General features: G+C 43.8%; 1 protein-coding gene across 1 annotated transcript in view; it reads right to left on the bottom strand.

Annotated features, from left to right (window-relative positions):
* The window catches only part of PLEKHH1 (pleckstrin homology, MyTH4 and FERM domain containing H1), a 56165-nt gene that overhangs the window by 31663 nt on the left and 10711 nt on the right, over positions 1-13791 (bottom strand). Inside the window, exons 3-5 of the mRNA XM_086613335.1 lie at positions 8819-8881; positions 5647-5796; positions 1055-1138 (exon numbers count right to left, since the gene is read on the bottom strand). Of these exons, the coding sequence (XP_086469461.1) occupies positions 1055-1138; positions 5647-5796; positions 8819-8881 (297 nt within the window). The remainder of the gene's footprint in view (positions 1-1054; positions 1139-5646; positions 5797-8818; positions 8882-13791) is intronic.

Raw genomic sequence — 13791 nt, 5'->3', positions numbered from 1 at the left:
CAGCAGTGGTGCACCCAAAAAGGCTTCTCTCTTGAGGGAATCAAAGTTGAAATTGCACCCATGGTGCTGTCTAGAGCAACCCATTTGCAACATAGATGCAAAGTCCTTCAGCTGGCAATGGTCAACTTGTGCATGGTATGCACCTAGAACCAGCATCTGGCACAAACTTCATTGTGAGTAAAGACACAATGTGAATGCATGATCCTGGATTCACAGCAGGTCACACCAAGTCAATCCCTGTCCTTCCTCCTTTGTGCTGCACCAGTCAGTAATGTAGATGCACCTTAAGTTATCTCATATAGCAAAATGAAAGACAAGCAGCACAGCAGCTCAGTGAATTATCTAGGCAATCCAATAAGATAACAAAGTCGCATCATAATGAAATTAGTGCCCACGAAGACTGCTTCTTCCAACTCAAATAAATTCCCTTTCTGGCATAAACTGGGAAATCTATGGCTTTAACTTGGAATAAAAGGGAAAGACCAGATAGCCCCACTCCGAGTTGCAAACTACTACTGCATCTTTAAAACTGCGTGCTGACCCATTGCTATCTCTCAGCTTTTCTCGAGTGTATTGAATTAGGCTCAGATAGAAGTCTAAGTCCACAGAATGGATAGGAGGGAGAGGTTAGACATGAGAAAACGCTGGGCAATAGGAAAATAGCTTAGTCAGAGATGGCAAATTAAGGAACAGAAAAGGACATGTGTTTGTGTCATAGCTGCTTTGTCAGAAAGAGACATAGAAATTTCACCTAGAGAAAAAACGGAGAGGCAAACTAGATGAAAGCCACTTGTGACTAGTAAATCTTCTTCAGAGACTGCTTTCGGGCATTAGTGACTTCACAGTCATCTATAGTTTGCCCAAAGCAGTAAATAGTCCTCAATAAGAGGGACCACCCTAGCTCAGCAACTACGTGTGTGTGGGACCAAACAAGCAGAAAGCCTCTGCGGCACACTGACTGTCCTCAAGCTATTGTGTTACGTAGGAGCCCCCTGGCAGTACAGGCACTGTACCTATTCACAGGCCTTGAAACCTGGCAGCAAGCTAGACTCACCTCTCTCAGCTTAAATGTTACCCACTCTTTAATCTTGGCAGCTTTCTCTTGAACAATTTTGGCTTCCTCAGTCCTCAACAGTTTCTGTACCAAAAAAAGATTAGATGCATTAGGAGAATACAACTAACTGTTCTCAGTAAGTTACTGCATCAGGAGTGACTTGAACATTGATGCTCTCATTTCAGACGTAAGGTTTAAGACTGCTATTCAGATACTATTAATTTAGCTGGCCTCTGAAAAATCAAGCTCTAAGTTGTCTTACATGGTCCCTGGAGTCAAATGCAGAGGATTGTTTCAAGAGTTTGTTGTGGAACAGCAAAATCCAGCTCAGATAACAACTGCCCACCTACCACAGTTTCTTTTGAGCACAGTCTGCAACTTTTCCTGTTTTAGTTGGTTTAGCAATGTTGCTGTTGAGCATCCGTAGTATTCCCCCAGCCTACACACACACACATATTGTTGGCTGAAGTTAATAAGAACTAAGCAATGCCTGTAAGTGATGTATAAAACAGTGTAATTCTTCCAAGTAAAAGGGATTTGACTGTTGCAAGCACAGGTGTAGAGCATAGACTTTAGAGGTGCATGAGGGCAACTAGAGGGCAACTAATGCCAACAATGTATTTAACACACACACAATATTCTCATTGAGAAAGCAAATTAAAAAAAAAAAAAAAAACAAAAACCAAAAAACCAAACACACAACAGATTTCGGATTAAAAAAAAGCTCCAAAACTTGACCTTGAAACACTAAGACCTGCTACGAGGTTTTGACTGGTTAAGTATTTGTATGTTTACATATCCTTTAAAACAGGTTCTAGTCCACACACAGGTGTTATAGGAATACTGTTGATTCACACAATGAACATTTTTCCCAAGTATCTGCTTGGTCAATATTACTACAACATCATTTTTGCAGCTATGTTTCCTCAGCTGTGTTTTTTTCCTTTTCTGGGAATTTCCTCTGAAAGACGCTGGATCAATACTATCAATACTTGACGCCTTCTGTTCATCTCCTGTGTGGCTTCATCAGAAGCAATGTCACTAAAAGGTCTACAATCTATCTAGATTTGAAAAACTACAAGGAGAAATCAGTTCCAGGAGCAAGAGAGGGAGGGAGGGAGGGGAATATACTCTGTTTGGCACATTCAGCCCCAGTTTCTCTAATTAAATGGATAAAGGTAACAGCTTTCTGGTAGCAGTTGGTGGTTCCCCTGATAGATTTTTTTTTTTTCCCCCCTAACATGAATAAATACCAGTAATTATGATAATAAAAGTGTCAGTGCTTCCCCACCTCCCTTAAGTTTTTCACACTGAAGAGTGTAAGTCCACTTAATGAATACCATAAAAATACACAGACTGCAGGAACTTCTCACATCTTGACATCACTTTTAATTACCACATGCTATTCATCACCAAAACCGCAGATTTAAAAGCTTTTATTCAAATATGTTTGATGACTTTAAAATAGATCTTGGCAACATTATGGGTGGCAGTAACATTTGTAGTTGAGCATAATTAAATAAAAGTAATCAAATCTGATGCTTCAAGAGGAAGATTTATTCACTCTTTCTCCTTGAATATGGCTGTGTGTTCCTAATCATCAGGTACAAGCTTTGGCTGGATTCAGAATATTAGACACCCCTACTGATCTGATATCTGGCACATATAGTGCATCTATCATAGTCTTCTCAATATCCATCACATGGTAATGCCTTTGAATCCCTAATGACCTGGACTTGACTCAGATCAGTGACCAAGAGGTAAAAGATTCAGAATATTGCCATGCTACATGGTGAAGTGCAATGCGAAGATTTTATTTAGGGTCCTAAAGTAGAATAGTAACATGACAATAGCGTTGTCACAAGGCTCAGTAAGCCCTGCCTCTAAGCAGAGCCGATTCACTCAGGCACAGCACCTCTAGATGCAGTTGCTGTGCTTTAAGGTCCAGAAGCAGTTAGAGATTCTTTGTGTCCCATGCTGTTGTGTGTGGTCCAGACATGACTTCAGTGTTCCCTTATTAATGCTCTGAACTCCACTGCTCTCCCCATCTCAATGAAAACAAATAGGATGCCTTACAGGGATCCTTAGTGACCTTCCAGCACTGCCACAATTCTGTTCTGAAACTAAACCGGTGACCCCAATAGAGTGTTTCTTCTCTGAAATTGTCAAGCTTTGGCTTTCATTTCCAGAATCTCATTTTGCCTTTTGTTGCTAGAATAAAAAGATTCCACTAACTGACCATTTTTCCCACTTGTTCGTTGATTTTAATCGAATCACACCTCATTTTTGGGTAAATCAGAATTTCTTCCATCTTTGATTGCAAGAGCAGCTTCCAGAACTTTAGCACTATTGTAGCTCCTTCCGAACACCTCCTTTGTCCTCCAAAATGCAGAAACTTAATCTACATTCTGCCTGAGCAAGCTGGCCTGGGGAAGTGACCTGAAACCCAGAGTACTACAAAGACCTGATGGTCAACCTCCACACTACACTTGGTCTGAGTAAGTTCAGACAGCTTACCAATCTGTTTTGCCCTTGAAATAGGTGACAATTAGTTAAACGTTAAATGTAAAATGTAACTCAATCAGCAAAGTAATTTTTTTGTGTGTAAAATTTTAATGAGCTATTTCCATTTAAAAGTAATTTACTTAGCAACATATAAGAATATCTCATTCCTCATGTTATAAAGACCACAGGGCAAAGCCTTTACTAGAGCCAAAATACAAACTCTACTGTAGATACATCTCCTTCCTTCCACTAACAGAGAATGGAAGAGACTAAGAACTATTCATACTGGGAAACAGCTGCTCTTTTATAGGGAGGACATCTGAGAAGAGATGAACTATGCTAAAGGATTGCTGAAGACTGGGAAAAGTCCCTTCCCAAGAAGCAGCATATGCTGAGTCAGAGATGGGGTACATAATGATTTTGCAGAGCAATCTATAGGCTAGGAAGGCAGAGAAATACTGTGACCAGACTTTAGCATTACAATTTAGGGTCTCAACACTGACATAAGGAAGCTCTTTAAAGACATTGACCAATCTCCTTGTCATGGTTTAGCCCAGCCCGCAGCTAAGCTACCAAGGAGAAGGTCGCTGGCTCACTCCTCAGTGAGGCAGAGAGTAGAAACAAAAGGCCTGAGGAGTGAGATAAGAACAGGGAGGGATCACGCACCAACCATGGCCCCAGGCAAAATAAACTCATCTTGGGGACAAATCAATTTAATTCATTAAGAGTTACTTGAGAGGATAACAAGAAACAAAGCCAGATCTTAAAAAAAAAAAAAGCTTTTCCTCACCCCTCCCTTCTTCCCAGCTCTACCTCCTCCCCCAGCAGCACAGGGGGACCAGGAACGGAGGGGTTGCCAGTCAGTTCCTCAAAGGTTGTTTCTGCCACTCCTTTCTTAAAGGAGGATGACCCTTACACTCTTTCCCCTACTCCAATGGATCCCCTCCTCATGGAAAATAGCCCACAGATTTCTCCAACGTGAGTCCTTCCTGCAGGATGCAATCCTTACCCATCAGATTGCTCCAGTGCGGGCTTTTCCCACAGAGTCATAGCTTCTTATGATGCAGCAACCTGCTCTGGTGTGGGGTCCTCCACAAACTTCAGATGCATCTCTGCTTCGTCATCAGTCTCCAGCAGCATGGGGAGTCCTTCCCATAGAGACAGTCCCTTAGGCATAGGCATCTCTGCTCCAGCATGGGGTTCTCCACGGGCTGCGGGTGGATCTCTGCTCCACTGTTAATCTTCATGGGTGGCAGGGGGGCCGCCTGCTGCCTCACCATGAGCTGCAAGGGAATCTCAGGTCCAGCACACCTCATCTTGCTCCATTTTCATTGACTTTGGTGTCTGTGTAGCCATTTCTCTCAGATCCCAGTCCTCTCTGCTGCACCTGTGCCAGGCCCAACCAGCCTGATGAAGCTTGGCAGTCCCAGCAGGATGCACTCTTCCCAGCGGGTGCCCTGTGAGCGGGGCACTTCAGAGCTGTCCAAGCTGTGCCACCACGGACATCTGCAGTTGAGTGGCAGCAGCCCAGTGTGGGCAGTCACCTGCTGTGGAAGCCAGGGGGCCAGCCTCCTGCCTTCCCTCTCTTCACTGTAGGTCCAGCCCGGTTCAGGCTCCTTTGTTCCCTTCTTAAATAGGGCATTTGCAGAGGAGCTGATTGGCTCAGCCTTGGCCAGAGGGGATGAGGACGGGGACGGGGGTGGGGACGGGGGGGTGGGGACGGGGACGGGGGTGGGGGCGGGCGGGTCCAACCTGGCCTGAAGCCAGTTTGATTGGTTTTGTAGTAGGGGAAGCTTCCTACAGGAGTTATCTTTGCAGCCCCTTCCCTGCTACCAAAATCTCATCACATAAACCCAGCACACTCCTATAATGAAGAAACAAGGGCTACTGAGGCTCAGTAGATCTTCTTGTCTGAAAAGAGAAAGGAAGGAGAGGATCTTGCACTGAGCAGGGCATCTTTTTACAGCTGATCTGAAGGCAACTGAGAGGCTTATATGTAACAAAGATATAATCTGTACCTTTGAAACACATGTTACCGAGTCTCTCCAACTCATGAAAGCTACAGGTCTTGTAGAAAATATCCTTACCTGTTTTGCTAGCTGTGTCTCCAATCTGTTGATCAGATCTTCCTTTCCTTGCACCGTGCCCATCAGCTCCTGGTATTTCCTGTGCAGAGTACTGTCTGATTCACCAGTCTTCATGTTGGCTAGTTTTATCTTCTCCTCCATGACTCTGACCTGTAATGACAATCAGAGGGAGATAAACAAAACCAAAACAACACAAATGAAGGAGCTGCTTGTTTAGTGGCAAGACCCTGAGAATATTTGTGGGGTTTATACTTTTGAAGTCAGGAAAGGAAGAAAAAAACCCAAACCAACCCTTCAGGTCCCACTTAGTTTATAACCACATTTGTGAAAAGAACATTGTCCATTCATTTGTAATGCTGAAACAGTAACAGATGCAAACTGAGCCATGAACAGATAAACACATTGTGGCTGTGAAATATTTACACACTATTAGTCAAAGAGACCATACAGGCACTATAGTCTACATTGACATATGGGCAAGATACACCACATTTTTCTACTTTGCAATACTGTGGTCAGCTTTTTACCTCATTCACTACTAAGTTGCATGCCACAAAACCCTGGCCATTTGCTTCAGATCAAGATTCCTATATGGAAATAGACTATGGAGTTCCTTCCTCCTCCTATCCCCAACTTAGACAATGTTCTGGCAACTTCTGGCTTTCTGACAAGTGCTTTCTCTAGACCTGCCTAAGGAGTTACCATGTTAGATATTTCAGAAGCTTTACCTATCTTTGAGCTCCTGTCAGTGCCAACACTTGTTCAACTCATCAGAAGCACCATTGTAATGCTCCTTCACTACAGGCAAAGTTTCAATGCACTAAAATCTAGTTGCTGCTGAAGCCTTTCAGGTTTTAGCAAGTTTTTAAAACCTCTTTGCTTTCTTCAAAACCTACGTCTCTCGATATGCCAGTCTGTTTTATCATTACCTCATCCTATTGCAATGGATTGTAAGACTTCATTTCTAAAGGTGAATGGAATTCTGTCAACTTAACTCAAACCTGCGTCATTTGATAATGGGAAAATATCTGGTTCCAACACGTCCCAGAGAAACTAAAGCTGCAAAGAAACCAACTCCAGATACCATTAATTCGGCACGAGTTTGGAACCAGGAAGGCAGAATGCAGGCAATCATCTGAGCACTTCACAGAGTCTGTGCAAGAGTTAACCATGCTCTGTTGAGCAGCCTACACTTCATACTTGCAGAAGCTGTGTTTTATCCTCCTGTCTGCCCGCATTAGGCAGAGAAGCAAACTGCCTCTTCCTCATACTGCATCAGAAAGGTAGGCGCCCAACATCCGAGCCAGAAAACTAAGCCTGTTGAGTCGGATGTGTTTTTATTAGAGTTCAGGGTGATTATAGTAAAAAGAAATGCCCCCCCTTTTCTGTCTGACGCCCAAATGCTGACTCTGTACTAGAGGCTCAGAGAGGGGACTGCAAACATGTGATTTCCTTAATTGAAGTTGGCAGCTACAGGGAGCCCATTGAATTAACAAATCCAACTCCCCAGACTCCTGGAGAGAAAGATAACAAGGGATTTTGCACTTGATGTGGAGCCCTCTTTGTCAGCTGCTTCTCATTCACAGTGAATATACTTGTTAGTGGAAGAGAATGGTCCTACTCCTAAGCTGTCACTTCTTCAGGCTGTCAGGCAGCAATGAAGTATTTCTCTAGGAACACTTATCTCTGGATGTGGGTAAGGCTGCTGGAAAGGCAAACTTTGAGGGTTCCTAGTCTTTAGGTGCTGCCAACACCTGGCTGCAGAACTGCTGGTGGCAGGTGAGTAAAGGCAATCCTCATTTCTCCTACACCTTTTTAGCCAAGTTCTCCCTTTCTTTCCCATTCTCTGACCTGGATTTCACTTGCTCTCCATCTGGCCCCTTACTGTCATTGCATCTTACCATATCGCGGCCACTCTACTCCTGTCATTGAGGTGTCTGCTTGCATGAAACCTCCTTCATTGGCCTGTGGCAATAACTGTATTTCCTGCTGGTGCCGTCACAATGACAGTGTTACCTTTGCCTGTCTTGGTTAGATGTGGGCTTACTGATACCACTCTCAAGAGCAACTCTTGTTCTTGGTTGGCAGTTGCTGACTGAGCATAGAGGCCAACAGCATGGTGACTAGACATAGCATCTTTCCTATATATAAGCTGGTCAGAAAAAAATCTTGATGTCAATATCAGACTGGCGTGGAATAGTACATTCTGCAGACAGAGTACCTTACCAGGTACTTAAGTTTTTGATTTCTAGGCAATACATTTCCCAGTGCTTATAACACCGCCTCTGCAATCCTTGAGTACTGAAGTAATCTTTGACAGCCATTCTTGGCCATCTAGCATGGGGTTTAGTTCTGTGCTTCAATCTCTGACTCAATGTTCAGTCCAGCTGGAGGGAGCTGGTTCACTTCAAAACTTCTCTTCAGCAGTGGTCTGCAGTGATGCAGGAGCTCAGACCATCTGGCCCTTCCTGGCTCTTCTGCTTTTATAATACTCCTTACAGCACAGACTGTACAACAGTCTGCTTCCCAAAGGTCCATTTTTCTTTATAGCCTGTTCACAAGCTGAAGTCTCTCTCTTGCCTTCACCATTACTCAAGAAGCATAGGAGGACTACTTGGACAATATGCCTAATTTTTAGATGGTTACAGTAATATGCAATGAATCCAGCTCTTAACTGCTTTTCTCCATAGGCTCCCAAGCCAGAGCAGTAATTATGAAAAAGACAGTCCAAAACAACTGATAGGTTTTGCAGACACACCCTTACTTCTTTTGCAGAACCTTCTCTACTTGTAGACAAGTCCTTACCAGTACTCTTAAGTGCTTGTTTCGGAGGACCTGCCATACGGATTTATCTCTGCATTATAATCCTGAAGTGCATCATCCTTATCCATAACCAAGCATGCGTATCATGGATGAGGGGGTAAAGGCTGTGAAGCTGAGAGGAAGCTATAAGGTGTTGGTTTTCACTTAGGGTTGAACCTATTTAGGTGCCTGTTCATAGCTCAGGCTCAAAGGCTGGGAAGTAGAACAGCAAATCCGTTCACCACTGTAAATCAATGTTTCCCTAGCAGAGCACAGCACTGCAGAGTGTTGTCTGTATGCTAGATGGGAGGGAGTTTAGAGTAAGTTACTGCTGGGCTTGTACCAGAGCACCCATAAGCAAATCTCTTACCTGTTTCTCTGCATCCTCAGCTCTTTGCTCCGCTTCTACCACTCTCTGTTCCAATTCCTGCATCTTCAGTGCCAGAAAAAAAGGAGGGGAGAGAGGGAAAGAAAGTAAAGAAATTAACATCACCTGGAAATGATGTTAATCATTTAGGTGTTAACATCACCTAAAAAACATTTACCTGTTTTACTTTGGAATCTTCCATTTCTTGTGCAGGTCTACAGATCTTTGGCATTTTTTAGGTTAACTGGACACCTTTGACCAGGGAAAAAAAAAGCCTTTGACCTTTTCCAGTCTTCTGCCATACTTTGAATTTACCGGAACTGTTTTCTCATTAGTGAGCTTCATCATTCATTACACGGGTCAAGGGAATAGTCCCAAAGTCTTGACCCCGTCTCTACAACTTATACATCATGGGCTGTCCCTGTAAGAAGCCTGTCTACAGCACACCATTCTTTCCTGGTTTTATTTCAGCTGGGATTCATTCACAGTGGTAAATAAAGATGAATACATCTTGGAAAGCTCACAGCAGGTTCTCTACAATGTCACAGTATAACCAATGAATACTTTGCTTTGGCTTCAAAAGCATCACAGGCTCATAACTGACAAGATTAGCAACGATCTTGATTTTCCTATGCTGCTTTTCATTTTAAAGAGCTTTGCAAACTGAATTCTGTGATTCTTTACTTACTTACCACTAGAGCCCAGCTGTTTGGGGTTTGGTTTTTTTTCGGTTGGTTGGTTTTGTTTTGTTTTTAAATAGCAATTTAGGATCTCGTTCAGTGCTTGCAAGGTCATCTTCGTACCACCTACCCTGCTTTGACAGGTCTCACATTTAAGCCCAGTAGTATGAAGTCAGTCACACTAAGTTTCATCCACTAAGCTGCAAAATTTGAGGAATGCTTCACAGACTTTCCAGCATTTAGTTGTGTTTTACTAATGAATGAGTGACACAGAAGCAGATTCAGAAGATTAAAAGAATCATGCTTCAAGCAGAAAATAAACTATAACGGGAACTGAGCTCCTGTTCTCTCCAGTGCATTTTACGATTCTTGATAAAGCACTAGAGCCAAGTATTCAGGTTGGTCACAATGAGGACCAAACCAATACTTCTGAAAATGGAACTTATTCCTCTTGTGCTGCTCACTCAGAACGGAGACGTCAGCATTCCTGTGTTTCCATTTCCCTTCCTTCAGATGGCAACAAGGCAGCTCTCCTTCTCATACATACATAATGATCATTAAAGCAGACTGACACGTATTGACAGACGTACCAGAAAGGTACATATATGTAGACAGCTCAATGGTCATATAACTAAAAAAGCCATGCCATAACAAATTCAAACCACAAAGATTCATGTTTAGCACAATACCTCTCAGGTTGGCTATTTCAGTGGAGCAATCAAGGACATACTGTTTATGGAACTTAAGAATCAAATCAAGGATTGATTTATGTGTAAATGAGAGATTAAGCTCTATTTGTGTATCAAGAATAGTGTGACCAGCAGGAGCAGGGAAGTGATCCTGCCCCTGTACTCGGCACTGGTGAGGCCGCACCTGGAATATTGTGTCCAGTTTTGAGCCCCTCGCTTTAAGAGAGATATTGAGCTCCTGGAGCGAGTCCAAAGAAGGGCGACTAAACTGGTCAAGGGGCTGGAAAATAAAACTTATGAGGAGCGGCTGAGGGAGTTGGGGCTGTTTAGCCTGGAGAAGAGGAAGCTGAGGGGAGACCTGATTACGGCCTATAAATACTTGAGAAAAGATGGTGGGGAGGTGGGGGAAGGGCTCTTTACATTAGTGTTGGGTGATAGAACAAGAGGAAATGGGTATAAGCTTAGTCAGGGGAGATTCAGGTTGGATGTTAGGAAGTATTTCTTCTCTGAAAGGGTTATCAGCCACTGGAATAGGCTGCCCAGGGAGGTGGTTGAGTCCCCATCCCTGGATGTGTTTAAGAATAGGGTGGATGAACTGCTTAGGGATATGGTTTAATGGGGATTAGGGATGGTTGGACTCGATGATCTCTAAGGTCTTTTCCAACCTAGAAATCTATGAATCTATGAATCTAAGGATGTTTCTTTGGCAGATGAACAGAGAGGTGCCACAGGGGTTTGCACAGACAGCCAAAGGTCCTCTGACAGAAGATCCGGCCTCTGAGAGTCTTGGTAGAGACAGAGCTCAAGGCAATCTAACACTGACAGTGGTCTGGGATATGACATGAGTGTGTCTATTAGGAACAGTGATCTTCCCACGCCCTTATCTATTAGCCTCTGGATAGTCATCTGCTACCACAGACAGGTAGCAGCTAAACACATCAGCGAAGACAGATGCTAACTGGAGACATAACACACCTTGTGAAACAAAGACCATTTATGACAGGAGCTTCAGAGTCAATATCCTCTGCTCATTTTCTGATGAATTGACAGGGCCTACCTTCACAGCACAGACTTTAGATGAATCTCTGGACCAAAGGCTATCCTCTTAGACTAATAATTCAGTTCTCCACAAGGTGGGCAATCTCCACAAAAGACTCGGGTTATTTTAAGAAGACAGCGCTGTTCTGACTGAAAAACTCCTTGCTGTCCCAGCCTCATGACAGTTTGCTTTGCATTGCTAGCAAGCCTGGTTCCTGATAAGGACCGAGAATGTGTGTTGGGACCATTCCTGATCACTAAAGAGTTATGAAACTTCTTGTGCGAGCAGGGTGACCTGGTTAAGTTCCAGTCGAATCTACTACTTTTTCACCCTAATTCCCTCCGTAGCCTTAAATGAACTTGTACTTTTCTTAACTTCCTGTACTACACTGTTGGGTTGTCCCACTATGAACTGTTAAATAACTGCGTGTTTCTCATGTACACAAAATGATTGCTTCACCCGTCCGCGGTGTCAGCTGTCTCACTGGAGTGCATTTAGATTTAACACATCCATGCTTGTAAGGCTCTTTCAAATCCCTCAATGAATTAATAATAATGCTTGGTATTTACATAGGTCCTTTCATTCAAAATGCTTTATAATTTGACAAATGCCACTAAGCAACTTGACCCAGGTCACATAAAAAAAAAATTAGCGACCAAGCCAAATTCAAGTAACTCTTCTCTCAAACATTAGCCCAGACAGCTAGTGCGGAGGAAAACAGGTCCAGTTGTATAGACATGCTTGCATGAGACAAAAGAGGCTTTTTCCAAATGTTCATTGTTTATTGAAGTAAGACAGAAGCAGGTTAAAAGCTACATGGACAGCCCTTCTAAAAGTGCAAAACATCCTCTGATCAGCCATTCACACAGGCTTTCCCCCTCCTGACAGCTCAGAACACTCTAAATACAATTGAGTAAAAAAAGTTCCTGCATGTCTCAGCCTCATTTTCCTCCTGTTGCTCTCTTCCAGAGCTCACTCCTAACCAGGTCATCTTGCTGCCAAGGCAACAGCCTGCTATGTTGCTCACCAACAGGAGTATCCCTTTCTTTGTGTGTGTACAAGAAAGTCAGAGTAGAAACCACTGCCTGTTTCCAAAGAGACCAGATCCCTGCTGATGTTCACAAGGCAGAACCCAGGGGTCTCATGCCTTGCGAGGGCCCACCAGGATGGCAGAACTTCGTCTGGGAGGCCAGGGGCTGGGGTCCCTCTGCCACGTCGACCCACACCCAGGCTCTGCTGAGCTTGGGCGGCACTGATTGATAGCTGAGACCAGGCCACCAACGTGGGAGTTCAGACCATGTGAACTAGGGCACTGGCAGTTAAACCATTGGGTTTTAAATTCCTCACGTTCTGAACAGCGATCTAGATTACTCAATCTAAGCCGATTTTTAAAATCTCAAGTATTTAAACCGTTAGCTTACATTGTACTACCAATGCCAGGCATGAGTGGTTGGGGTTTTTTAGTGAATTAAAATAGTAAAGTCTGCCTTAAAAATCATAAAATTGATTATAAATACTGATTTAAAATGTGGGAGATCAGGTCTCCAAGCCTTTCAATTAGCAGCTTCCAGATCCCTGAGACAACCTAGCTGGTGAGCAAGTATCACACCACTGTTAACCCTGTTTTTCACTTTCACTTGCAAAATCACCTTTTTTTGTTTAGTTGTTCTTTTTATTTGGTTGTTTTTTGGGTTTGGTTGTGTTCATTTTTTTTAAATTTTCCTGTTGCTGCAAACCATATCAGAGGATCTCAGGGGCACTGCTCACCACAGGTTGGAAACACAGCTTCAAACTGTGCGCACTTCACATTTTTCAAGATCTTCTCCCACAACCCTCAAAAAACCCTCTTTGAAAATGCAGTACTCTTTCAAATAAGTCTAAACCCTTCATTCTTACAGCTAGAACTGTAAGAAAAAGAGGTTTAAAAAAACCCCACAGTTGCTATAAAACCTATGCTTAAAATCCCTGGAGCTGGCATCACCATGCCTAAAGCAGGTGCCTCCTTTGGTTCTGCATCGCTGCCCATCTGAGAGGGAGAAGGATGATGCAGCGTGGACAGGAGCCCCAGTTGCTGTGGCTGCTGGGGAGACCTGTGGAGACCAAGGAGGAGAGAATGAGGGTCTCTGAGCAAGTTGTTGCAGAGCGATCAGGAACCTGAGGCACAGGAAGCCTCCCAACAGCAGTGTCCAGCATGAGCATTGCGTGCTGCGCGCCTGCTTGCTGCCTCAAGTCCACCTGCACCAGGAGAGCCTGCCGGAGCTGCCCCACAGTCCCTGAGGCTCTCCCCACATGACATTCACAGTGGGGAACTGCAAACCTGCTAGCTCTTTGACCCTTCTCGTAAGCCTACGACAGCGTTGTACAAGTAGTTATAGAGTAACCTGATCACTGAACCAAGCTGCTTGTTAATCCTAACAAAGACAACATCGCTTTGACTGAAAGGCTGGATTAATGGTAGTCAGGCTCCTTCCCTGAGGAACCCCCCGAAGCTGATGAAAATTTCATTCTCTGTCATGGCCCACAAACCTCCCTAAAGAGACAGCCAAAAGTTCTCTGGCAACTCTGCTC

This window comes from Tauraco erythrolophus, chromosome 6 (assembly GCF_009769465.1).
Source record: "Tauraco erythrolophus isolate bTauEry1 chromosome 6, bTauEry1.pri, whole genome shotgun sequence".
In the NCBI taxonomy this organism is placed as follows: domain Eukaryota; kingdom Metazoa; phylum Chordata; class Aves; order Musophagiformes; family Musophagidae; genus Tauraco; species Tauraco erythrolophus.
This window is presented reverse-complemented; position numbering and strand designations above follow the sequence as displayed.